The following is a 26,062-nucleotide window of genomic DNA, read 5'->3' as shown; positions in this document are numbered from 1 at the left end:
GGACTCCTCTGGAACCCCCTGGCCAGGACTGGGGTGCTCCGTGCAGCAGGGAGCCACGGCCACCGAGGACTCGCCTGCCTCCCTAGGCGGGACGCACCCCGGGGGTCGTTAGCAAAGGCATCAGTGGTGCTGCCCGGGAACCAGGCAGGTAAGGGGAGTGGTTTCAGGAAGCGCCCACAGGCCCGTTCCGGGGGAGCTAATGCTGGAGGGGTTCACGCTCCAGGCGGTCATCCTGTGTCCATCGGGAAGGCCTTGGCCACGCTAATACTGGAGCTGTCGAGAGGGAAGGGGACAGGAGGCCCGGCTCGGGAACATGACAGGAGCCTGCTTGACTGGCACGGACACGGACACTGCCCCCCAGCCTCCTGGCGCACTGCCCCGCCTGTCATGGGAAGGTCACTTGGCCTATACATGGCTGATCTCCCTCTGAAAGAAACCGATCCAGTTCCAATGGTAACACAGTAACGACCTACTGTCTGCCCCGCCCCCCACGGTATCGGCGCTGTGACTGTCGCCGCCTCTCTCAGCGGTGCCTGTGCCGAGGAACCAACATGCACTGGGCAAATGCTGACCTAGCACAACACTGAAAGCTCCCCACTTGCTGGCACTGCCAGCCCCTGGGGAGCCTGCTCCCACCTGCACGGGCACCCCTCTCCCACCGCAGGCCTGCCTCTGCACCCCCCACCCCACCCCCACCCCCCCGGCCCTGGACTTTCACTTCCTGTCCCAGGAATCAGAAACGCACAGGGACTCATCTCCGGCCACACGCCCCCACCCTGCCCCCTCCCAACCCAGCGAGACCCACGCCTTCTCCAGACTCAGCCCTCAAAGCAGCCGCTCCCCTCGCTCCGGCCCAGCAGGCCCCGGAGGCCACAGCTTTGAAATGTACAGACAGCATGGGGAATTAGTGTTTGTGGGGAAGGGGCCACGGTGAGCTGCTCCCCTCTCTGTCCCCCCACCCCCTGCAATGTGTGTAGGTGTCACATACGGAGGCCCAGGGTATCACCTGTCCCCAGAACACATTCAAGGGGTGCACCTGCTCCCCCTTTCAAGTCCTATGATGTGAGACCCACCCGCTCGGCTCCCGGCCCCATTCCCATCAGCAGCATCGTCGGTCACCGTGACCCGCACCGCTGGCAGCCCTCACGCACGCCTTCCTCCGCTGACCCCGTGCCCAAGGCCTGCGCAGTGACCCTGACAATGAAACATTCGCGCCTAAGATCCCTTCCTCCCTCCCTGGGGAAACACAGCCGCGAGGCTGGTACACAAAAGTCACTCTTCCTCCGAGCACCCCTTCAGTGGGAGGCCAGAGCAGGCTGGAACGGGTGGGGTGCCTCGAGCAGGAGGGGCGGCCAGACCGAGCCCCCGCTCCCGGAGGCGCCCCTCAGCCGGCGAGCTGGCGGCAGCAGCGTGTCCACAATCTCCACTTACTGGTCTAGGTAACTGGCTCCCGCTGGATCAGACCACAATCATCCGGGTGCGGGATGACGCTTCTCTCCCTTCCTTCCGGGCTGTCCTCTATGTTTTCCGAACATTCCAGTTATAATCTGGGTTGTTTTTCTGTTCTAGGGATCTCTCCAAAGGAGACCTGTGATCCAGGGGGGACTTGGAGTCGTGAGGCGATTTCTGAGAAGGGGGCGAGCGAGGATCTGAGACGGCGGGGTGCAGTGGGGGCAGGGGCTGTTTGTAGTCCCCCAATTTGTCTGTGTGGAAAGAGCGGTAATGGTCTGAGGGTCCCTGGCCGTGGTAGCCCATCGGGGGGCGGTGATCAGACATCCGTCGGAAATCCTGCTGGTGGTAGTTCTGAGGCCTGAACTCATCCGACCGCCTCCGCTTGGAGTCGTGGTGGTGCCTGAAACAGAGACGCAGGATCAGCTGGAGGCATGGCCAGGTGCCCCCCACCCCCCTTCCTTGTCCAGGGCTCTCCCTCAGGCACTCACATCCAAAGATCTCACAGCAAGTGCTCACATCACCAGGAATCAGAAATAAAAGTAACCGCCTGGCCAGGGGTTGAGCCAAGACCTATGAACCAGGAGGTCACGGTTCGATTCCCCGTCATTAGCACATGCAGGCTCGCTTCCCAGCAGGAGGCAGCCGATCAATGATTGTCTCCCATCACTGATATTTCTCTCTCTCTCCCCCTCTCCTTTCCTCTCTGAAAGCAATAAAATAAATATATACAATTTTAAAAGTAACCACAAAGGGCTGTTTTATACCCATTAGCAAAACACATCCTCTGAAATGACAAGCCTCATGAAACGGCCATCAAACAAGCAGCACTGTAATCACCGATGGCTCTGGCCATGCCCACTCCCTGCGGAAAACTGGCACCATCTCCACGCGTTTCCATACTCCGTGGCCCAGCCCAGGAGAAAAAGAGCCACAGGAATGATTCTGGGACTTCTGAGCAACAGCAAAAGCTACAATCAACCTAAATATTCTGTAGGGAGCGGTTATAGGGTTAAGCCTCGGACTGACCTGCTGGCAAAGCCGCAAACAAGTCCCAGCTTAGAGGGCACAGCCCTGTTAGCATAATTAAGCTTGATCTTGTGACTGCTCCCTAGATCCTTCCTGGGTAGCTAATGGGCGGTGGGAGGTGCAGCAGGTGCTGCCAAAACACGTGAAACTCACAAGAACGTTGTAAATTACCTTGTTTGCCTCTGACTGTAAAATAAAGCATCACCCTGCAGTCTGGATCTGTTCTGTGGTCTCAGTCACACACAGAAGATCCACCTAGACCCAGCTTACTCTCTTTGCCTGTCTTTTCTTCATCCTTCGCCGGCCCCCCTCAGGCTTGCCGAACCCTTGGCTGCGCTAGTTCGGCACAAGTGGCGCCCAACGCAGGGCTGAGTTCGGCCCAAGTGGCACTCAATGCGGACGTGAGTGTGAGGGAGCTGCCATTGTCAGGTGAAAGGAGGCCCCGAGGTGTGTGCACGCAGGAAGTAAGGGAGGGGTGTGGTACTAGCTAGGTGTAAAACATGGGAAATTCAGGATCGCAGGGGAAGAATGTATGCATATCCATGCTTAAGGCTATGCTCCACGCGAGGGGCTGTTCTGTGAGGTATGAACAGCTTTTCGATTTTTTGCGTTTTGTGAGTAAAACCTGCCCATGGCTTTCTGAGGAAGGAAAGGTAAATATAGAGGCATGGGAGAAGGTAGGAAAACAACTTCGCGATCCTTATATACTGAAGGTTCAGACGAAATGCCTGCCTCTACTTGCAGTCTGTGGTCCCTGATTCGGGACTGCCTAGAGCCCACTCCAGAAGGGGAGTGGAGGAATGTGGCGGGGGAATCAGAACTGATGGGGGAAGGCTGCCAGAGGCTTCCGACTCCACCATCGGCACCTCCGCTTGGGATGATGGGGGTGGAGATATGCTAAATTGTTGCCTCAGGGCATGGCCAATAGTCCTACCTTATGTCAGGATTTTGTGGCTGCAGCCATACATCCTATAAGGAAAAAATACCCCGAGGCTTATATTATTCATTATATGGATGACATTCTCTTAGCTCATAAAAATGAAACGCATCTAAATATTATCTGTATAGATTTGCAGGATTCCCTGCATTGGGCTGGAGTATGCATAGCACCCGAAAAAGTTCAAAGGACATTTCCTTTTTCTTATCTTGGCAGCATTATTGAGAGAAAAACAACAAAACCTCAGAAAATTCAAATTTGGACTGACACTTTACTTACATTAAATGACTTCCAAAAATTATTAGGAGATATTAACTGGGTTCGACCTGCTTTAAAATTAACCACTGCTGACTTAAGCCCTTTACTTCATATACTAAGGGGAGATTCATGTCCGTCATCCCCACGCTGCTTGACAGAGGAAGCCAAGACAGCCTTACGTAAAGTTGAGGATGCCTTAAGTTCAGCACAACTTACTAGAATTGATTACTCCCTTTCCTTATGGGTTTTAATTTTCCCTGACACATACACCCACTGGGGTCATTTGGCAAGCTCCTGGAGTTGTTGAATGGCTATATTTGGCTCATTCTCCAACGAAGGTATTAACTCCTTTCCATGATTCGGTTTCCCAGCTAATAGTTCGAGCCCGCCTTCGAACAGGCCAATTAATGGGCCAAGACCCTGACCTTATTGTAGTGCCATTTACAGCTATACAGCAAGACTGGCTCTGGCAACGATCAACGAATTGGCAAGTTGCACTTGCTAATTTCTCCGGACAGGTTGGTAACCATTACCCAGCAAATAAGGTTTTACAATTTCTCGCAGTTACTACCTTTACCTTCCCAAAGATAGTGAAGTCACAACCTATACCTCAGGCATTAACCATTTTTACAGGTGGATCCAGTTCTGGAAAAGCTGGATACTACTGCAGCAGAGGTGCCAAGGTCCTTCAAACCCCTTATATTTCAGCACAACGGGTAGAAATACAAGCTCTTATCTATGCCTTGACAGGTTTTGCTATGGAGCCCATTAACCTATATAGTGATAGTGCCTATGTGGTAAGTATGGCCAAACTAATTGAAACGGCTACTATAGGGCACACTAATTCAGAGGAAATCTTTCATTTATTTTTCAGCCTTCAAAAAGTCATTAGAAAACAACAATTTCCCTGCTTTATTGGTCATATCCGATCTCATTCAGGTCTCCCTGGTCCATTAGCTACAGGCAATGATGCTATTGATCGCCTCCTTGCTGTAATGCAAGAGGCTACCCCATTTTCTCTTGCCCAGTCCTCCCATGCTTTGCATCATCAAAATGCTGCTGCCTTACGCAAACAATTCCGTATTTCTAGGGAGCAAGCTCGTCAAATTGTTAAGCAGTGCTCTCAGTGTGGAATTCATTGCCCTCTACAATCATTGGAGGTTAATCCTAGGGGTCTTAAACCTAATAAAATTTTGTAAATGGATGTCACCCACATACCGGAATTTGGTAAGCATAGATGGGTACCTGTTAATGTAGATATATGCTCCCGCTTTATCTTTGCGACTCCCCAAACGGGAGAGAGTGCCAAGCATGTAATTAATCACTGCCTAGCTGCCTTTGCGGTACTAGGTCCCCCCTTAGAGCTAAAGACAGACAATGGACCCGAATACGCTAGTTCTGCTTTTCAACATTTTTGTCAGCAATATCAAATGTGTCATAAAACTGGTATCCCTTACCACCCTCAAGGTCAAGCAATAGTGGAAAGAGCAAATATTCGTACTCTTAAAATGCAATTACTAAAACAGAAAGGGGGAGACGAATGTTATGTGTCACCTCAAAACAAACTCAGTCATGTTCTTTATACTTTAAATTTTTTGAATTGCGATGCAGAGGGTCGTACAGCAGCCGAAAGGCATCGGGCCTCCTGTACAATAGTCTCCATGGGGTTAGCCCGATGGAAGGATGCACAAACTGGACAACGGTTTGGACCAGATCCAGTAATGATGTGGGGAAGAGGTTGTGTTTGTATCTTTCCAGAAGGAGCAGCGCAGCCCATGTGGGTGCCAGAGCGTTACGTACGTCACCACAATGGACCCAGAGAAGCTCCCTGTCCCATCGTTCAAAAGACTGAGTGTTGCCCCGATGACAGCAAAGCGGAAAAGGAAGATGACGAAGGCTACGCAAGAGACCGAGGTGCCAACATGGGGTCAGCTGAAGAAGTTAACAACTGAGGCCCAGCAGATGGCAGAAAAGCGAGAAGTGGAAACTACTCCCTCAGTCATGTTTCTGGCCATGCTAGCATTGGTTAGCTGCCAGTCTTCTGCAAACTCTTGCACAGCCAAGTCCGAGGACTCTTGAGTAAATCAGCAAAAGAAACTTTCATTTAGTAGAAAAATGTTACTGTAGTTTGATTTCTCTATTATTGTAGTGTTGCACTGGCATTGTTTTGTTAATATTTTAATAGTCAGAACTTTGTTCTTGATGTTTAAGTTTTACTTCATTAGTAGCTTAAAATTAAAAGAAGGGCGAGATGTAGGGAGCGGTTATAGGGTTAAGCCTCGGACTGACCTGCTGGCAAAGCCGCAAACAAGTCCCAGCTTAGAGGGCACAGCCCTATTAGCATAATTAAGCTTGATCTTGTGACTGCTCCCTAGATCTTTCCTGGGTAGCTAATGGGCGGTGGGAGGTGCAGCAAGTGCTGCCAAAACAAGTGAAACTTACAAGAACGTTGTAAATTACCTTGTTTACCTCTGACTGTAAAATAAAGCATCAGCCTGCAGTATGGATCTGTTCTGTGGTCTCAGTCACACACAGATCACCTAGACCAGAGGTCGGCAAACTGCGGCTCGCGAGCCACATGTGGCTCTTTGGCCCCTTCAGTGTGGCTCTTCCACAAAATACCACGTGCGGGCACGCACGTACAGTGCAATTGAAACTTTGTGGCCCATGCGCAGAAGTCAGTTTTCGGCTCTCAAAAGAAATTTCAATCGTTGTATTGTCAATATTTCGCTCTGTTGACTAATGAGTTTGCTGACCACTGACCTAGACCCAGCTTATTCTCTTTGTCTGTCTTTTCTTCATCCTTCGCTGGCCCTCCCTCAGGCTCACCGAACCCTTGGCTGTGCTAGCGTGGCACAATATTCAACTACAGGTGAAGGGTTAATTATTTTACAAATTTGGCCCTCATCTGTGTGGCTCAGTGGTTAAGCATCAAGCACCAATAGGTTTCTGGTTCAATTCCTAGTCAGGATACATGCCTGGGTGACAGGCTTGATCCCCCATAAGGAGGAGTGTGGGAAGCAGCCAATCCATGTTCCGCTCTCATATCAATGTTTCTCTTTCTCTCTCCCTCTCCATTGCGCTCTCTCTAAAAAAAATCAATAAAAATATTTTTTTTAAATGGGCTCAATGCAAAAAATAGTAAATTTTTTACATAGGACCATGGTAAACTGCTTGTTACCCTACTAAAAGAGAATTGTTACAAATCAACAACAAAAAGACAATACCATTAAAAAATGGGTGGAAGACTTTGGTAAACATCTCTCTAAAGCACACGAAGAGATGATGCTCAACATCCTTAATGAATGTGAGTTATTAGAGAAATGCAAATCAAAACCACAATGAGATACTGCTCACACCCACTAGGATGGCTGCCTTTTTTAGAAACCCAGAAAACTAGTACTGGCAAAGACGGGGGGTGAGGGAAGCGGGATTAGAACTCTCATACACTGCTGGAAGGAACGCAACGTGGCTCGGTCTCTGTGGAAAGAAGTTAGGTGGTTCCTAAAAAGTTAAACATGGAAGTACCGCCTGACCAACAGGTCCACTGCCAGAGTCACAGCAGCACTCTTCGCAACAGCCGAAAGGTAGAAACAACCCAGTGCCCCCCAACAGGCGAATGGATGAACAACCCAATGCCCCCCAACAGGCGAATGGACAAACAACCCAATGCCCCCCAACGGGCGAATAGACAAACAACCCAATGCCCCCCAACGGGCGAATGGATGAACAACCCAATGCCGCCCAACGGGCGAATGGATGAACAACCCAATGCCCCCCAACGGGCGAATGGATGAACAACCCAATGCCCCCCAACGGGCGAATGGATGAACAACCCAATGCCCCCCAACGGGCGAATGGATGAACAACCCAATGCCCCCCAACGGGCAAATGAACAACCCAGTGCCCCCCAACAGGCAAATGGATGAACAAAAGGCGGCACCTAAGTGCAACAGAATGTTGTTCAGCATAAAACGGAACAAAGTCTGATATCTATACTAATAAAAGGGTAATATGCTAATTAGACTGGGAGACCTTCCGGACGTCCTTCCAGACAAAGCTATGGTGGCTGGGCTGAGACAGAGGCAGTTAGTGATGATCAGGCCAGGAGGGGAGGGCTTTTGGGGGTGATTAGGCCGGCGGGGGCGGGGGGTGAGTTGGGGGTGAGCAGGCCGGCAGGGGGGCCAGTTGGGGGTGAGCAGGCCGGCGGGGGGAGGGGGGTAGTTGGGGGCGATCAGGCCAGCAGGCAGAGTGGTTAGGGGCGATCAGGCAGGAAGGCAGGTGAGCAGTTAGGAGCCAGCGGTCCCGGATTGCGAGGGATGTCCGACTGCCAGTTTAGGCCCTATCCCACCTAAACCGGCAGTCGGACATCCCCCAAGGGGACCCAGATTGGAGAGGGTGCAGGCCGGACTGAGGGATACCCCCTCCCTGTGCATGAATTTCATGCACCGGGCCACTAGTATGTAGATATATGTGGATGAGCCTCTATTTGCTAAGTGTTCAAAGAAGGCAGTCACAGGAGGCCACATTTTGCCTGATTCCATTTATGCAAAATATCCAGAATAAATTCCAAAGTACGAATATACAGTGGTAGCTGCCAGGAGCCGGGAGAAGGCAGAATGGTGACTGACTGCTTAGTGGTTATGGGGTTTTCTCTGGGGTGATGACAGTGCTTTGGAACTTTAGATAGAGGTGGTGGTTGTACAAATGTCACTGAACTGTTCATTTTAAAATAGGTAATTTAGTCTGGCCAGTGTGGCCCAGTGGTTGAGCGTGGACCTATGAACCAGGAGGTCACAGTTGGATTCCCAGTCAGGGCACATGCCCGGGTTGCAGGCTCGATCCCCAGTGTGGGGTGTGCAGGAGGCAGCCGATCAATGATTCTCTCTCATCATCGAAGTTTCTATATTTCCCTCTCCTTTCCTCTCTCTGAAATTGACAAAAATATGTTCAAAATGAAATGAAATAGTTAATTTAGGCTATGTGACTTTCACCTCTGTAAGAGGAGAGGAAGATAAAGAGGTGGGTGGTGACTTCAGGCTCCCGTCAAGGCGGAGGGCTGGGGGCTAGACTGACCCTCCTGCCGGAAACAACCAGAAAGAGACAACACAGCTTTTCAAGACACCATGTCAGAGGTAAGGCAGCAAACACCGGCGGTTCCTGAGGAACGGGGAGCTCAGGCGATGAGCCTGTCGCCGCCCGGCTCACGGCTGCAGCCGTTCCCAGGCCTCAGGCGGGGGAGGGGAGACTGAAGCCCAGCAGACATCCCGAGCCGAGAGCCTGGGTGCGAGCAGAACCGCGGCAGCCGGAGCTCGCAGGAGGGCGGCAAACCAGGGCTCTGCACGCAGGAGCGCCGGGCTCTGCAGGGGGCCTCGCCGAGTCCTCGGTGCACACCGCTCAGAGTGCAGACGTGAGACTAGAGGACCACAGGGCTCCTTCCGAGCCAGCGAATGAAACGTGAACCTGTCACCGGAGGCCTCCCAACTACCCCCTCTGTTCGTCTGGGTGCCCATCCTGGGCCCGGGCCCGTGATGCCTCAGCCATCGCTCTGCTTAGCTGACTACTCAGGGCCCAATCAAGCATCACCAGCCCCACCCACCCCTCTTCCTCAGCCTCAAGAAAAACTCAGAAGGCTCTCCTATCTATTAACCAGCCAGCCAGCCCGGCGTCAGCTGCCCACATCGTGATCCCTCCCAACACTGCGAAGATGCCCGATGGCACGGACGTCTGCTCCGTCTTGGGACCACGCCCGGGCACACGATGGGATAACACAGGCGTGTATGTGTCACCTGCCTCTCCCCCTATAACAGTGCGGCTCCTGGAAGCAGCCGCGCCGGGTCCCGGCCCTCTGCACACCTGTCGTAATAGTCTCTGTGTCCCCGGTGGTCTCGGTCGCTGTACTGGTCGTAGGGCCTCTTTCTGGACAGGTTGTTGGGTCGGTAGCCGGAACGGTGGCTGTCCATGTGCCGCCGGTCCCCGTAGTGGTGGTCCTTGTACCAGTGCTGCTCGTACTGGTGGTGCCTGTCACTCCCCCAGGGCGGGTTGCTGTTGCCGCCGCCGTAGTTGAACTTTCTTTCCCGCTGCCAGTCTCCTCGATCTGCAGGAAAAGCAAGCGTGGTCTCGTGACTGCGAGGGATGACCAAGTTTCATTTCCATTGAACAGACATCCTTCTGAAACCTTAAGAACTATTGCTTCCTATTGTCCGCCTGCTTACCTTCCAATCTGGGTCAGAGCATTAAAATGAGGTGTCACTCAAAAAGCAAAACATCAGCCCGGCTGGCGTGGCTCAGGGGTTGAGCATCGGCCTATGAACCAGGAGGTCACAGTTCGATTCCCAGTCGGGGCACATGCCCGGGTTGTGGGCTCAATCCCCAGCTGGGGGCGTGCAGGAGGCAGGCGATCCATGATTCTCTCTCATCACTGATGTTTCTCTTTCCCTTCCCCTCTCCATTCTTCTCCAAAATCAATAAAAATATACTATTAAAAAAAAAAAGGGCAGCCGAAACCGGTTTGGCTCAATGGATAGAGCGTCGGCCAGCGAACTGAAAGGTCCCGGGTTCGATTCCGGTCAAGGGCATGTACCTTGGTTGCAGGCACATCCCCAGTAGGGGGTGTGCAGGAGGCAGCTGATCGATGTTTCTCTCTCATCGATGTTTCTAGCTTTCTATCCCTCTCCCTTCCTTTCTGTGAAATATCAATAAAATATATTTAAAAAAAAAAAAAAAAGGGCAGCCCTAACTGGTTTGGCTCAGTGGATAGAGCGTCGGCCTGCGGACTGAAGGGTCCCAGGTTCGATTCCGGTCAAGGGCATGTACCTTGGTTGCGGGCACATCCCCACTAGGGGGTGTGCAGGAGGCAGCTGATCGATGTTTCTAACTCTCTATCCCTCTCCTTCCTCTCTGTAAAAAAATCAATAAAATATATTTTAAAAAAAAAAAAAAGGCCAGATAAACAAAAAAAGAACTTGTCTAAAGACATCCAAGAGCCGCCAAAGCAGTGATCAGGACTAGAAGGAATAAGATTCCAAAGAGCAGAAAACCTCACGGAGGGAAGGGCTGGCTTCTGCAGCCCCTGGGGAGCCCGGTGACCCTGAGCTCAGCTGGAGAAACACACAGCGCAGAGCGACGGCTGTGGGGTGTCAGCTTCCACATGTCTCTCCGTGCTTGCACAAGCACAGTATGCAAAAACTCCCCACGGAAAACAGGAGCGTGGTTCCTTAGAAAGTTTAACACCGAATCACCACACGGCCCAGCAAGTCCCCTCCCTGACATGCACCTAAAGGAACTGAAAACAGGCATTCACATACTGGCACACAAATCTCCGCAGCAGTGTTTTTCACAAACAGCCAAAAATAAAAACAAAACCACGTGCCCAACTGATAAACAAATTGTGGTGCATCCACACAACGGAACAGTATTCAGCCACAAAGAGGAATCGAATATTGACACGTTACAACATGGATGGACCTTGTAAATATTTTGCCAAGTGAGAGAATTCAGACACATACTGCATGTTTCCACATAGAATGGTCCAGAATACATAAATCCTGGGAGACAGCAGACAGACTGGTGTCTACCGGGGCTGAGAGGAGGGGAGATGGGGGAAACCTAATAGGTATGGGATTTCCGCTTGGGGAGCACGGGAATGTTTTGGAACTAGGTAAATGTACTGGTTGCACAATATGATGAAGGCACTAAATGCCACTAAATTGGTCATTTAAAATGGCGAAGTCCATGTTATGTGTGTTGCTACTTTTTCCCCTCATTTTTTAATTCTGTAAAGCCAATCCATTCTTTTTTTAACTGGTAATAACAGAGTAGAGACGTCCTATTACTCATCTAACCTTTCTCCTGTTAATGGACGTTCAAGTTATGTCCAGATTTCTGCCATTCGAAGGCTGGAACTCGTACATGTGTGCTTTTATTACCACAAGACAGACTCCCAGAAACAGATTTAGGTATGTCAGGTTATTTTCTGGAAAGACTGTAGCAATTTACGCACAGCAGTTTGTGTATGCATCACATTTTAGTTTTTGCTAATCTGGGTGGAGAAAATTAGCTTACTGTTGCTTTAATTCACATCCCCCGGTACCCATGCTGGTCCTCCTGCCCTGTGGGCCATTTGAATTTCCTCTTCCGTAGGAATTCCATATTCCTACCCTTGGCCCATTTTTCTTTTTCTTTTCTTTTTTAAAGCAAGTAACAGAGGTCAATCCAGCTTTACTCTTTAAACCTAAGCTTAGCATTCCATATTTAAACTGTCAAAACTTGCTCCGTTGCCAGCATTGATGCACAGCTGGAGAACATCCTCAATTTATATTACACCTGAAATGTGTTCCCACTGATGCATTAGTATCTATCACTACTGAGTACTGAAAAAAATGAACAGGGTCCCGTTTTTCTATCAGGTCATCCCTTTTTATCAATTTACTAGGGACCTTTCAATAGCAACAGTTTTTTAATCATGTAACTGTCATGTATAAGGTAAATTGTTTCTCTCAGTCTATCATTTGTCCTTTGCTTACTTTGGGGACTATGTTTTGGTCAAAGCTGAAAGAACATCCTTTTATTGCATGTAGCCAGCCCCGCACACACAAATTAAAACAGAAAGAACATCCTTTCGGATCTTTATTTCAGGATCTCATTCAGAAAAAAAAGAGGACAATGAAATGATGGTCAAGGCTACAGCCCAGCCAGCGTGACTCAGTGGCTGAATGTCGACCCAGAAACCAGGAGGTCACAGTTAGATTCCCGGTCAAGGGCACATTTCTGGGTTGTGGGCTCGAAACCCGGTAGGGAAGCATGCAAGAGGCAGCTGATTGATAGTTCTCTCTCATCGTTGATGTTTCTCTCTCTCTCTCCCTCTCCCTTCTTCTCTCTCTAAAAATCAATAAAAACATTTTTTAAAAATACAGCACGAACGCCTGCCTGCTGTCTCTGGAACATAAATGACTGTTCCAGTGTCGCCTCTGCTAACGGGTCCCGCTCATGACCTACCTGCGTTACTAAAGTGTCTCTTGTTGGGGTGGTTGTAGCTGTCTCTTGGGTGCCCGTGCGTCTGCGGGCCGTGGGAGGAGGGCAAGTGAGACTTCTGAGGGTGAAGGCTGTGCGGGGTGTGGGGCTGGGACAGCAGAGAGTCCCGGCTTGAGCCCGAGGCCTCTGGTCGAAATGGCTTCTTACCACCCATCACATCATCTTTCTTCTTTTGCTCCTGGAGAAAAAAAAGGACACCAGAGACTGAGCCACAGGCTGGCTGCCCAAGCACGGTGTTAAGGTCACCACCTTCAGGGTCCCCTCCGGCCCCTGCTGGCTTCTGCCCTGCCGTCTACTACCTTCTTTCCCCAGCTAGCTCACCCATCCCACCGAGCTCCCACAGGGGCAGCTCCGAGCTCACTGCGGCTCTGACCGACTAGGCCAGGGGTGGGGAACCCTTTCCCTGCCGAGGGCCATTTGGATATTTATAACATCTCTCTCGGGCCATACAAAATTACCCACTTAAAAATCAGCCTGCTCAGCCGAAACCGGTTTGGCTCAGTGGATAGAGCGTCGGCCTGCGGACTGAAGGGTCCCGGGTTCGATTCCGGTCAAGGGCATGTACCTTGGTTGCGGGCATGTCCCCAGTGGGGAGTGTGCAGGAGGCAGCTGATCGATGTTTCTCTCTCATCGATGTTTCTAACTCACTATCCCTCTCCCTTCCTCTCTGTAAAAAATATCAATAAAATAAAAAATTAAAAAAAAATCAGCCTGCTCTGTTTGGTCAAACATTTCATTAACTTGCCCCTGAAGCCTTGGCAGGGCCAGACCACATGATTTTATGGGCCTTACACAGCCCGCAGGCCGGACATTCTCCATCCCTGGTCTAGGCCAACTGCACTGACAAGAACCTGCAAGGACACGTGTGTGGGCTGCTACCTGTCACTGCACGGGCCATGGACGGGTGCCCGGGCTGTCAGCGTCCTCAGACACTCCTCCTCCATGTGAAACCACTGAACACCTTGGGCTAACTACACATCAGCCCCAACCAGCCCGGCGGGGGGGAACTAGCTCCTCTTCCAAAGGCATCAAGCTAAACATCTCCATGTCTGCTAACACCACTTCACCACGCAAGCAAAATCTTCGCCATCAAACGTCAGAAAATGCAGTAAGAAAGGAAGAAATGTGAAGAGACTTAAAGTCTCACCAACGAAAATAATTATGTAAATAATTTGCTCCATGTCTTCCTAAGCCATTTTGTGTTTTTAATATATATGTAGCCCTGGCTGGTTTAGCTCAGTGGATAGAACATCAGCCTGCGGACTGAAAGGTCCCAAGTTCAATTCCAGTCAAGGGCACATGCCCGGGTTGTGGGCTCGATCCCCAGTGGGGGGCATGCAGGAGGCAGCTGATCAATGATTCTCTCTCACCATTGATGTTTCTCTCTTCCTCTACCTTCCTCTCTGAAATCAATAAAAATATATTTATAATATATGTGTGTATATGTATATCACACAAGATATTGTTTGGTATTATTTTTCACTTATTATATTGTGAAAATCTCACGTGAATACTTATTTCCACAATGTTATGATTATGGTTGAATAATACTCCCCAACGTGGCTGTATCGTGATTTATTTCTTACTGTTGAGCATTCAAGTCATCCACCACAAACATGTTTACATCCTTCATTATCGCCGTAAACTGAACTCTGACCAGGAAACCTGCGTGTTTCAGTCTTGGATAAACCTGAGCCTTCCACAGAAAGGCTGTGGCAATGGTTATCCCGTGCACAGGGTCACTGCTTCTGTTCCTCAACGTATACTCACTTCCGACACCCACATCACGTGTCCCGCTTCCAACACTCGACCCGACTTCCACTCTTTCCCAACGATTCCATTCCCCCCCGCCCTTCCTGCCAGAGACTTCCTATACTGCTAACGTTCACACTAACACTCAGCAACCTCAGTGCGCCGCTGCTGTTTGCTGCTACATCACCCATCACCTCCTTCCACGATTAAATCAGCAGCTACTTCAGGTGCTGCTCCACAGCTCCACCCAGTGCTGGGCGGAGGACAGGCGCATGCAACCAGCACCGCTGAGCACCTGCCCTGTGCCGGTCCTGACCGGGTGCTGAGGTCACAGCAGAGGACAAGAGACATGGAACCTTCCAGGGGCTGGCATGTTAGCAGAGGAGGCAGTGACCTCCCAGGCTGGCCCGCGTGCCCCCTTAGCAGACCCGCACGTGGACATGTCTGCACAAGGGCCAAGTCACTGCTGTGCCCGCCCCCTCACCAAAGGGGGGCGACTTCTGGGCACCTTCTCATGTTTGCTCTGTACGTGAGCTGTTGGGACACCACGTACAAAAGCTGGAAGGACAGCAAGTGCACACGGCCCAGAAAAGACGTTCCCTGCCCACGATCCGTCACCCCTATTTGTAAGCTACAACCAGACAAGAGCACATGAAAGAAAAGGCCCAGCCCGGCCACAGTGGCTCAGTGGCTGAGCGTCGACCTATGAACCAGGAGGTCACGGTTCGATTCCTGGTCAGGGCACATGCCTGGGTCGCGGGCTCCATCCCCAGTGGGGGGTGTGCAGGAGGCAGCTGATCAGTGATTTTTCTCTCATCACTGACGTTTCTCTCTCTCTCCCCCTCTCCCTTCCTCTCTGAAATCAGTAAAAACCTATTTTTTAAAAAAGAAAGAAAGAGAGCGAGCAAGCGAGCCCGGTGAATACATGAGCTCAGGACAGAACTCAGCACTGTAGGAAAGAGCCAACAAACGTCCTGGCATTCCCTCTGGGGGCTTTAGGCGGATCCCAGCGGAGCGTGCTGACAAACCGCACCGCTCCCAGGACAAAGGGGCCACAGGACAAGGCAGGACGGCCGAGGGGCTCCTGACCCATCCTGACCTGCGCCTCCCTCCGCACAGTGAGGGCAGGGACCCAGCGGCCCTCTAACGCCAACGACCATGGTTCTGCGGCCCCCTCCCCGGGGAAAGCAGCCAGGGAGGAAGGGCTCTTCCTGTGGGATGGTGGTGTCTGTCTGAATGAACTGGGATTATAAGGGTCTTTTACCTCCTCTTCTTGCGACCTTTTCTTATGAGCCATCTTGTACAACTTATGCAACTTGCGAGCATCAAATTCGGTAAACTTGGAAACGAAAATCCATAGGTTCCTAAAACAACAACAGGAGTTCTGGTAAGTTACAGAATTTACAGGACAACTTCTCCTTCTCTTCTGACTGATGGCAAGCTACTGAGCGCTGCTGTGGAATATTGCCCACGTGTAGAAGTCAAGTGGCAGAGAGCAATGCTTCAGGTCTTGGCCTCAATACTACATCTTTACACGCTACTGTCAGTGGCATCGGAGTCTGGAGCCAGGGTTCTGAGTATCGCACTGGCACCCAGCACTCGGGTCCCGTCTTCCTCCACCTCCCGCACTCTGGACCCCCGCCACGCCCCGGCTCAGGACCCACATGCAGTCGGGTATCTGTGCCTGGCACACGCCCGGGTCGCGGGCTCGATCCCCAGTAGGGGGCCTGCAGGAGGCAGCCAGCCGATCAATGATTCTGTCTCATCGTTAATGTTTCTATCTCTCTCACCCTCTCCCTCCCTCTCTGAAATCAATAAAAATGTAAAAAAAAAAAAAATCTATTTTTAAAAATTAATGAATGAATGATGTCATCCAACGGATTCAAAAGACGGGTCCCAGTGGAACGGAGTATTTCAGACAGGTAAAACTGAAGCCGAGAGGCCTGTTGCCAAAAGAGGGCTTTTGTTGGGAAAAAAATTTCTTTGGGTGGATATGTCACCTTTACGAGACAAAAACAAAGCGACGCGCATGTGCGCACATACACACACACACACATGCACACGCACGCACGGACACGCACATGCACACACATGCACACGCACACACACACTCTATCACATGGGGCCAGGCAGCTGCAGGCCCAGGGCTACCTCCTCCACAGCTTGACGTGCTCCTGGTCGGAGTAGGCTTTCAGGCACTCGGCGATGCGGTCCCCGATCCTCAGCAGGCAGTTCCGGGTGTGCTCCAGCTGCTCCTGCACGCTGAGCCCCTTGTCGGGCTTGTCCAGCTGCTTCAGTGCCTTCTTCACGGGCCTCATCCTCTCCTTGCACTGCAACAGTCAGGGGGGCGGGCACATGAAGCCCCTGCAGCCGGGGCGTGTCCCCCTGGGCTTTCTGTGCTCCCCGAGCTCCCCGAGCGCGCACAGCCCACCCCGGGCACCGTGATCACAAGAGAGGAGGGTGAGGCCAGTGGGACACTGCCAGGGTCGGGAACACCTGAGGTGCACATCCCAGCACCACCGCTAGAGCAGGCACGTCAAGCTCGCGGCCCGCCCGTTATTTAGAGGCTGCGAGTTTGACATGCGTGGCCTGGAGCCAGGACTCGGACTCCTTACTTGGTCTCTGAAAATGCTGCTGTTTCCTCATCTGCCAGAGGGGCCTGAGAATCCCATAAGGCCTTTATGAAGATCAAACGAGAAGGAACATTACAGGTCCAGCCTGAAAACCGCCCATTGCAAACTAGCTGGAAGTGCAGGGTAAAATACTCAGAAGTCCTTTAGGCTTTTAAGAAATTAAGGGAGGTCCCTAACCGGTTTGGCTCAGTGGACAGAGCGTCAGCCTGCAGACTGAAGGGTCCCAGGTTCGAGTCCAGTCAAGGGCATGTACCATGGTTGCGGGCACATCCCCAGTAGGGGGTGTGCAGGAGGCAGCTGATCGATGTTTCTCTCTCATCGATGTTTCTAACTCTCTATCCCTCTCCCTTCCTCTCTGTAAAAAAAAAAAAAAAAAAATCAATAAAATATATATTTCTTTAAAAAGGAAATTAAGGGAGGCTGTTGCTTCCAGATAAAGACGGTGAACTGAACTCAAGAGTCTTTTTCTCCCCATCCCCACGTCTGCTAAAAAGAGATAAGCCCACAAAGACAGGGAAAATGAGAGTGTAAATAGCAACAAAATAGTGAATGACAAAACTACCCCAAACAGGCAAAGAACAGGAACAGGCAATTCACTGGAAACATGAATGCCCAATCAACAGGAAAATAAATGACCAATTACAACACCAGTCAGTATTTCATACCCCCCGGAGATAGCTGAGGACCCATCATTTACATCCCAAAATGCCTGAAGGCCAGCTCAGTGTCTCTAGACGTAGGGGCGAGGGCTGAAAATAAAACTGGTTCTTTAAAGACTGCCTAAGAGTACGAGATACCCAGACTGCCCTAGCCCGTTTGCCTCAGTGGATAAAGCAGGGGTGGGCAAACTTTTTGACTCGAGGGCCACAATGGGTTCTTAAACTGGACCGGAGGGCCGGAACAAAAGCATGGATGGAGTGTTTGTGTGAACTAATATAAATTCAAAGTAAAGGAGCGGAGGGGAGAGCAAGAGAACCGGATAGAACAGCCGGATCCGGCCCGCGGGCCGTAGTTTGCCCAAGGCTGGGATAGAGTGTTGGCCCGAGGACTGAAGGTGCTGGGTTCCATTGCGGTCCAGGGCACATACCTGGATTGCAGGTTCAATCCGTGCCCCTCCACCCCCCAAATCGGGGGGGGGGGGGTGGGGGTGCGGGAGGCAACCAATCGATGTTTCTCTCTCGGTCTCTTCCCCTCCTTCCCACTCTCTCTAAAAACCAATGGGAAATTATCCCCGAGTGAGGATTAACAACAACAACAAAAAGAGAAACCCAGACAATGATAGACACCCCGGTCCCCACCACCACCAGCAAAACGGAGGGAAGTCCATGCTGAGAGGATGAAGCCAGTCTCTGACCTGAGGCCTGCAGGCGGAGCTGAGGGCGAGGTTACTCAGAGAGCAGAACGACCTGAGCATCTGCAACTGGACAGCCCGGCGGGCTCTGCCTCTCACATTCCAGAAGGAAGAAAGCCAGGCCTTCAGCCTCCAGTCAGGAGATGGAGAGGTTTTCTCCATAAAAGCTGACCGACCACCCAAGAGGAAGAACCAAAGGATGCTGATACCCACTGAAGTTTCCCAGGAAGCAGCCCAGCCACATCACCCACCAATGAACACGCTTGGAGTCCATCAAGCCCCGCCCACATGCTCAGCACCCCCAATGAGGTTAGTCTCCACCCCATCAGAGGGTTAGTCTCCACTCTTAAATATGAGCTGACAAGAGGGCTGCAGAGCATCTGAGGAAGTGTCTAACAGGCACAACAGAAAACAAATTAAAGAGAATAGACAGCTGAGGCTTATCAAGCCATCAAAGATAACCTTAGGGACCACTTCCAGAGCCCAATATCCAAAAACAAGGAGCATCATAAAGATAAAACCAAGAACTTGGGAGGAAATGGTCACAAAACCTGTAGGACCTGTTTGTCAGCCCCTGAGGCTCTGGTACAATGAACCAATAAGGCAGGTGACAGGATCATGACCCTCCAGAACAATGAGAGTCCTACGTGTTCACCTCCCATCACTTTGCGGCAATTCCCACAGCCACATATACACTTACAACCTCTTTATTTTTCAGTGTTGTACTTCAATTTACAAAAAGGACAGCATTTCAAATATACCAAAAGCTGGAAGATACTTGTAAGGACTGACAGATAAAAGATTAGTATCATGAATGTACAAAGAATTCCTACAGAAAAGGTAAGGAAAGAAAAATTACCCCAAACAGGCAATTCATTGGAAACACAAATTCCCAATAAATAGGAAAATAAGTCAATTACAACACCGGGCACTATTGCATACCCTTCGGAGGGTAGCAAAAAGTCAGAAATTACCAAGTGCTTCTGAGACTGGGAAAGCGATCCGAACTCACACTCCTGCCAGGAATGCAAACGTCTACGATGGCCTCAGAGAGTAATTCTATGACGTCTAACCAAGTGCTGGGCGCGCATGCCCAATGCCACTCCCAGCTCCTGCTCAAGCCGCGCACTCTAGAGAAGCTCTTACACGGGGCACAAGAAAATATTTACAATTTCACCGCAGCCTATGTGCAGTGGTAAGCATTTGTGAAAACCCCAATGTCCGTCAATAGGAGAAAAAATAAAACTGTGGATGACATAACACAGAGTAAAGGGAGAAGCAGCAGTTACAGAATGCACGCAGGGTGGCACTTACATAACACTTCCCAATGTGGAGAGTAACCTTGGACACATGCAGGCTGTGTGGGAGGATGGGCCACGACCCAGACTCTCTCGCCAAACTGCCTGGGTCAAATCTCTGTTCCACATCGTAGCTCTGTGACCCCGGACAAGCCCCTTAACTCTCCCCACCTTATTCTTTAATATGTAAAATGGAGGTAACTGCCTACGTCATATAATTATTGTGGTAAAAATACACTGAGAGCATACAGAGAACGCCTGGCTGCTTATGGGAAGGAACTATTCCTGTCTTTAGAGACGTAAGCAGTAGAAGTCTAAAGTCCCCCGTGAGGATGATCATCCGATCTAGAATCGTGGTCACTTCTGGGAAGGGACCAAAGGAAAGGCATGGGTTTAGGGAGGACAGCAGGGGCTTCAATTTTATGTTCTGAGCTTTAAAACCTGCATTATCAGCCCGGATGGTGTGGCTCAGTGGCTGAGCGTCAACCTATGAACCAGGAGGTCACAGTTCCATTACTGGTCAGGGCACATGTCCGGGTTATGGGCTCGCTCCCCAGTGGGGGTTGTGCAGGAGGCAGCCGATCGATGATTCTCTCTCATCACTGATGTTTCTAACTCCCTCTCCCTTCCTCTCTGAAATCAATACAAATATGTTAAAAAAAATAAATAAAAATAAAACCTGCGGATGAGACAGAGCTTCATGGCACCGGATCCGTGTCAGGACTTACAATGCTGAACGTCTCCTGGTCCAGATCATCGTCCTCGTCCTCGCCAATGGGGACAGGCTCACTTCCTGCCGTGATGTGCACAGGACCCTGAGATCGCTTGGCTTTATTCGAAGATTTGGCATCACCACTTTTAGGCTTTTAAGGAAGAGTTACAAGGAGTCATTGTCACGTGTGCACTCGTGCCTTGCAGTTTGGACTTCCTACTTATGTCTCAGCACTACAGCAGGGACCTTGGATGGACTCAGTCTATAAAAAAATACAATAGCCTGGCCAGCATGGCGCAGTGGTTGAGCGTTGACCTATGAACCAGGAGGTCACGGTTCGATTCCCAGTCAGGGCACATGCCTGGGTTGGGGGCTCTATCCGGTGTGGGGCATGCCGGAGGCAGCCGATCAATGATTCTCTCTTATCATTAATGCTCTCTCTCCCTTCCTCTCTGAAATCAATAAAAACATACATATTTTTTTAAAAAAAAGTAAAATAAAGTCCTCTGGGAAATTATGATTAATAGCTTCATCACATATCACTCCCTTTTTTGTCTCCAAATGTGACCAATTTTACCTTCAGATTCATCCATGCTATTTTGGCTTTGGTTCCCTCATCCATAAAATGCACAAAAATGTCATCAAGGGGCTGAGAGTGTAACTTGGCAGAGATCTGGTACAGTAACATGTAGCAACTCCTATTAACAGCTTATAAATGAATACACACTTTGATCTAGATATTTTTATTAGTGAAAATATTGTAAATGATTGAACCTGCACAAATCTAAATGGATCAATCTCATTTGCCCACGAAAGGCTGCCAAACGGTGGAGATATATATAGATAAATACATAGAAAATGGCATGTGTGGATACTTAAATACATTAAACAATACTATGCTTTCTTTGTGATTATATAATATGTAGCAAAAGAAGCTACAATATCTGGGTAGTGGATATATGGATGTTTTTTAAATCGTCCTTTATTCTTTTATTTTTGGAATATTTCACTTTTTAAAATAAGGTACCTCTGGGAAGCATAAACACAAAGGCATCCGTCACAGGATGGTTTATAACATTAGAAATTGGGAAGCAATTTTGAGTGGAGAGATGTAAGCTGTTTCCAAGCTGTTATAACCAGACAGAATCTTATCTATTAAAAATGTTACTTATTCACTTGGAAAGTTGTGTGCGATATATTGCTAAGTGGGGAGAAAGAGCTCAGTCTGGTCTGATGTATATTTTATCACTGTTCTTACACGCACAAAAGTTCCAAAGGTACTCACAAGAAATCTACTAGGGTTATGACTACATGGTAGAATTATAGCATCTACTTGTATGTTTTAATGCTGACTAGGGACTAATTGCATAGTAACTTCATTAGCAGTCAGCAAGCACACATGCAACCCTGTACCAGAACTCTGTGGCTCGGAATGAGTTTCATAAACCCCCAAAGGGAAGGTTATGTAATAGGGCTTTTCACCCAATTCTATTCCAAAAGCTTAACTCTTGATGGTATTTGGGTCGAATCCTGAACCCTTCAAATATTCAAATTCATCTGTGGATTGTGCTCTTCTACATTATGAATGTGAAAAAAGTCTCCCCAGCGGTTCCCTGTACATGCAGATTTCTCTCACCTGTCCTGTCTCACTCTAATTTCCCCTCTGAAACATGTAAGGAAGCTGCAAGCAAAGGCCTTCTGTATGAGACAACTGCCCAAACCTTCACGCTCCCTTCTCTCTGCAGGGAGAGGTGCAGGCCTCACGCTGACAGCCCCGCCCCTTCCTTCTCGGGTGGACCTTAAAAAGATGGTGATTTCAGGGCCCTAACCCCGTTCTATTTCTAAACCCTAGACGGGAACGTCAGAGGCTACGGGTAGCTCAGTAAGTAGAATGACACAGGTACCTTCTCCTTCTTGTCTTTCGACTTCTTCCTTTCCTTGTCCCCGTCTTTGTCTTTCCTAGAACCCATCTGTTTCTCCTTGTTCTCCTTGTTCTCCTTCTTCTTCTGTTTCTTTTTCATCGGACTTTTTTCTAAGCCATCATCCTAGAAGACAAGCAGGGCTATGGGATAAGGCCGCATGCTTTCTATGGGCTCATTCACTTCCTGGAGAAGGCAGCACTACGTCACCTACACGCAGGTCACCACGGCACCTACACGCACACGCGTGTTCTCCAGCAGACAGCCTTCAAGCACGCACACAACCCTAAACTCTGGGGATGCCCAGGTGAGCCAGCAGGGGCTTCACGTCTATGGTCTCTCTAATTCTCACCGCAACCCTTCGACACAGGCATCATCATTCCCATTTCACAGACAGACAGACAAAACCGAGGACCCGAGGCTGGAAAGCTGTCAGTTAGTGGTTTGTGAGAGTTCTGTATTTGAATTCGTGTTTGCATGACTCAAATCCATCCAGTCCCGGACCCACTGCTCACCACCCTGGAGCTAATCGCCAAGCAGAATTTCAAAGAGCCACAAGATAAAATCCCGGAACGCTGCCACTCCCTCAAGGTGCTGGTTTACTTTCCACCTGGCTTAGACCGGAGGTCACAAACTGGCAGCCTTGGGGCAAACCTGAGCCACAGGTGAGTTTCGTTTGGCCCAGCGGCTGCCCCCTCACAGGAGCTCCTGGTCACGTCCCCACCACTGCCTATCGTCCCAACGGTGAGCCTGAGTGCCAGCTGCCACTCAGCATTGAGACCTCCTTGGCTCTCCCCAGCCACATCCACGATCGGTGAATGTGCAGTGGCTGATGTAAAGGAGCGACGACATTCCCTCCCAGGTTAGGCCAAGACATGCGTATCCGGCTTGACCTGCTCTACGTGTAAACCAGGCCCGTCCTGGATGGCTGCGCTGAGCGGTGGCCTCACCTTCACTTCGCCCTCCTCGGAGGGGTTGTCGGAGTGTCTGGGGGACGAGAAGTCGAGCCCGCGCTCATCTTTCAGCCTGGGCGCTTTGTTCTCCTTCTTGACTCGAGGCTTCCGCTTCTTTAACTTGGCCTGGAGGTGGAGAGAGAGGATGACAACACCACAGAGCAAGCCCCGCACGAGCACGGCCAAGCAACACGGTGACGCTTTCAAACAGCAGCGGCCCCGTAAGGCAAAGGAGGACCTCGAGGGGGCGCAAGCAGCACTGCTGGAGGCCTGACACCCTCCTACGCCACAGAAAAACACCCGCAGCCTGGAGTGGACCTACGGAGTCCATTTTTTGGACTTCATCCTAAGGATCCAATTCAAACAAAGGAAAACACCTTATGTAAAAGATAATTCACAGAAGACAATAATAGTAACTTTAAAAAAAACCAGGACCCGGTCAGATGGCTCGGTGGTTGAGGGTCGCTGACCTATGAACCTTGAGGTCACGGTTCGATTCCCAGGCGGAGTGTATGCCATGGCTGCAGGCTCGATCCCCAGCAGGGGGCATGCAGGAGGCGACCAATCAATGATTCTCTCTCATCAATGATGTTTCTCTCTCTCTCCCCCTCTCCTTTCCTCTCTGAAGTCAATAAAAAAACAACAAGAAGAAATACCCAGAAGCACACAGTATCTAAAAATAAGGAAAAGGTGCTTATCTACTCAATCAACTCTAATGTGAGGATAAACATGTTCTTAATCTCTCTCTAGCCCAGGGGTGGGCAAACTTTTGGACTCGAGGGCCACAATGGGTTCTTAAACTGGATCGGAGGGCCGGAACAAAAGCATGGATGGAGTGTTTGTGTGAACTAATATAAATTCAAAGTAAAGGAGCGGAGGGGAGAGCAAGAGAACCCTCCGCTCTTTCGGCTCCGCGGGCCAGATAGAACAGCCGAACGGGCCGGATCCGGCCCACGGGCCATAGTTTGCCCACGGCTGCTCTAGAGCATAACTGACAGTATACACTCAACATAGTACCTGGGGCATGACACTACTTATGTGATACTATTACATGAAAAAGAACGAGGCACGGGATTAGGATAACTTTTTCCCCTAAAACTCGTTTTGTTTGTAAGCCTGGGAAGTTAACATGAACGACGCAGCTCTAAGAGCACGCATGCACACGCGCGCGCGCGCACACACACACACAGGCTGCTAGTACCGGATGTAACTTATCATCTTCCAACTGTGCCTGCCATCTTTCTAGGTCTGCATTAAAACGAAAGGTTGGGAAAATGAAAGGAGACACAGCTCAGATGAGTCACTAATAACTCACTTGGTCTCTTTCGCTGAGCAGGTAAGGCGATCCTAGCTCAAGTCCCACTGCTGACTTAACTGTGGATTCCAATGACCCACTTTACCCCTGGGCGCGTTATTACAAGCAGCCCGGAGTTAGGAGTAACTACAGGCAAACCCGGTGGTATTCAGAGTTACCGGAATGTTCCAAAATCCAGGCAGCGGCATAAAGACACAGCAGAACCAGGGGGCACTGAGCGCAATGAGGACTCTCTTGAGGCCATAGTGTAAGAAAGTGGCCAAGATGCTTAGGTCAGTAATTAAATGAACACTTCCGGTATTACCAACCGACCATCACTACTCGGACCTCAAAAGCAGCACCTGAACCCGGCCGGTGTGGCTCAGTGTTTGAGCGTCAATCTATGAACCGGGAGGTCACGGTTCAATTCCCAGTCAGGGCACATGCCTGGTTGCAGGGTCGATCCCCAGTAGGGGGCGTGCAAGAGGCAGCCGATCCATGATTCTCATCATTGATGTTTCTATCCCTCTCTCCTGTGCTCTCTCTGAACTCAGTAAGAACTTATTTGAACCAAGAAAAAAGCAGCGCCTGACTAGAGAGGTTCCATCTGGGCGGCGGCCCCAGGGGGCCCTGCCCTCCCTAACCCGCGGGGCTGGAGCCTCAGAGCCCGGAAGGCCGCCCGGAAGGCCGCCCAGCGGCCGCGCACTCACCTCTTCGCCGCCCGCCACGGCCCCCTTCTTCTCCAGACTCTTCCTGAGCAGCTTCAGCAGATAGTCGGCTCGCGTCTGCAGCTGCTTCCCCTGAGGCTTCTTGTCGGTCTCCATGGGCAGGATCTTCAACAGCAAAGGGAGAGAAGCACCCGCCACCACCCGCGTCCCGGTTAGTGGATCAGGGTCAACGACACAGCAGAGAACTGAGCAGTCCTCTCCCTCCCCGCCCGCCCGGAATACAGACACAGCCTCAGCTCCTATCTCATGTCCATGGCTCCCAGTCACTGCCAATCCCTCATGAGCCGTTCTCGTTTGACAAAATGGGATGAGAAATCCAGCTCTCCCACTGGCTCCTACCTGTGCTGTTAACAGGGTAGAACAACTCAGGTAGGAGGGGCTTGTTGGCTTCATCTGCTAGAACATCCCAGCCGTCGCGGATTTCCTCCTTCCAGGAGCAGGGAATCCCTGGAGCTAGGTTAAAGCTTCGTTTTAGATTGAAAATGCTTCTTAGAGCATTGCCGGAGAGCACGGAGCTATGCCCGGACAGGAGCTGGCCCTGCGACCACGGTGGGACCTCTCAGGCCACCATGGATTTGGTCTGCGCTAACGGCGGGGTGCTGTCACCCGCTCAGGACGCTGCGTGTGGGATGAGCATTGTCCGACGTGCCAGGAGCACCACAGGGGCGCGTCCTAATGAACTGGAGCCAGTCAGCTCTCCCTGCTTACACCTGAGC

The 26,062-nt window shown here is 50.5% G+C and overlaps 1 protein-coding gene across 2 annotated transcripts in view; it reads right to left on the bottom strand.

The window, feature by feature from the left end:
• Window positions 1–1,383: 1,383 nt before the first annotated feature.
• The window catches only part of CHD2 (chromodomain helicase DNA binding protein 2), a 92,792-nt gene continuing 68,113 nt past the window's right edge, over window positions 1,384–26,062 (bottom strand). For both annotated transcript variants that reach the window (XM_080651657.1, XM_080651656.1), the window contains 9 exons: window positions 25,329–25,451; window positions 23,322–23,450; window positions 22,357–22,497; window positions 20,469–20,603; window positions 16,610–16,788; window positions 15,723–15,822; window positions 12,671–12,884; window positions 9,530–9,770; window positions 1,384–1,852 (listed from right to left, as the gene is read on the bottom strand). In XM_080651657.1, coding sequence (XP_080507783.1) covers window positions 1,519–1,852; window positions 9,530–9,770; window positions 12,671–12,884; window positions 15,723–15,822; window positions 16,610–16,788; window positions 20,469–20,603; window positions 22,357–22,497; window positions 23,322–23,450; window positions 25,329–25,451 — 1,596 coding nt within the window. In that variant the 3' untranslated portion in view covers window positions 1,384–1,518. The remainder of the gene's footprint in view (window positions 1,853–9,529; window positions 9,771–12,670; window positions 12,885–15,722; window positions 15,823–16,609; window positions 16,789–20,468; window positions 20,604–22,356; window positions 22,498–23,321; window positions 23,451–25,328; window positions 25,452–26,062) is intronic.

The sequence above is a fragment of the Plecotus auritus genome (genome assembly GCF_963455305.1).
Source record: "Plecotus auritus genome assembly, chromosome: 15".
Taxonomy (NCBI): domain Eukaryota; kingdom Metazoa; phylum Chordata; class Mammalia; order Chiroptera; family Vespertilionidae; genus Plecotus; species Plecotus auritus.
This window is presented reverse-complemented; position numbering and strand designations above follow the sequence as displayed.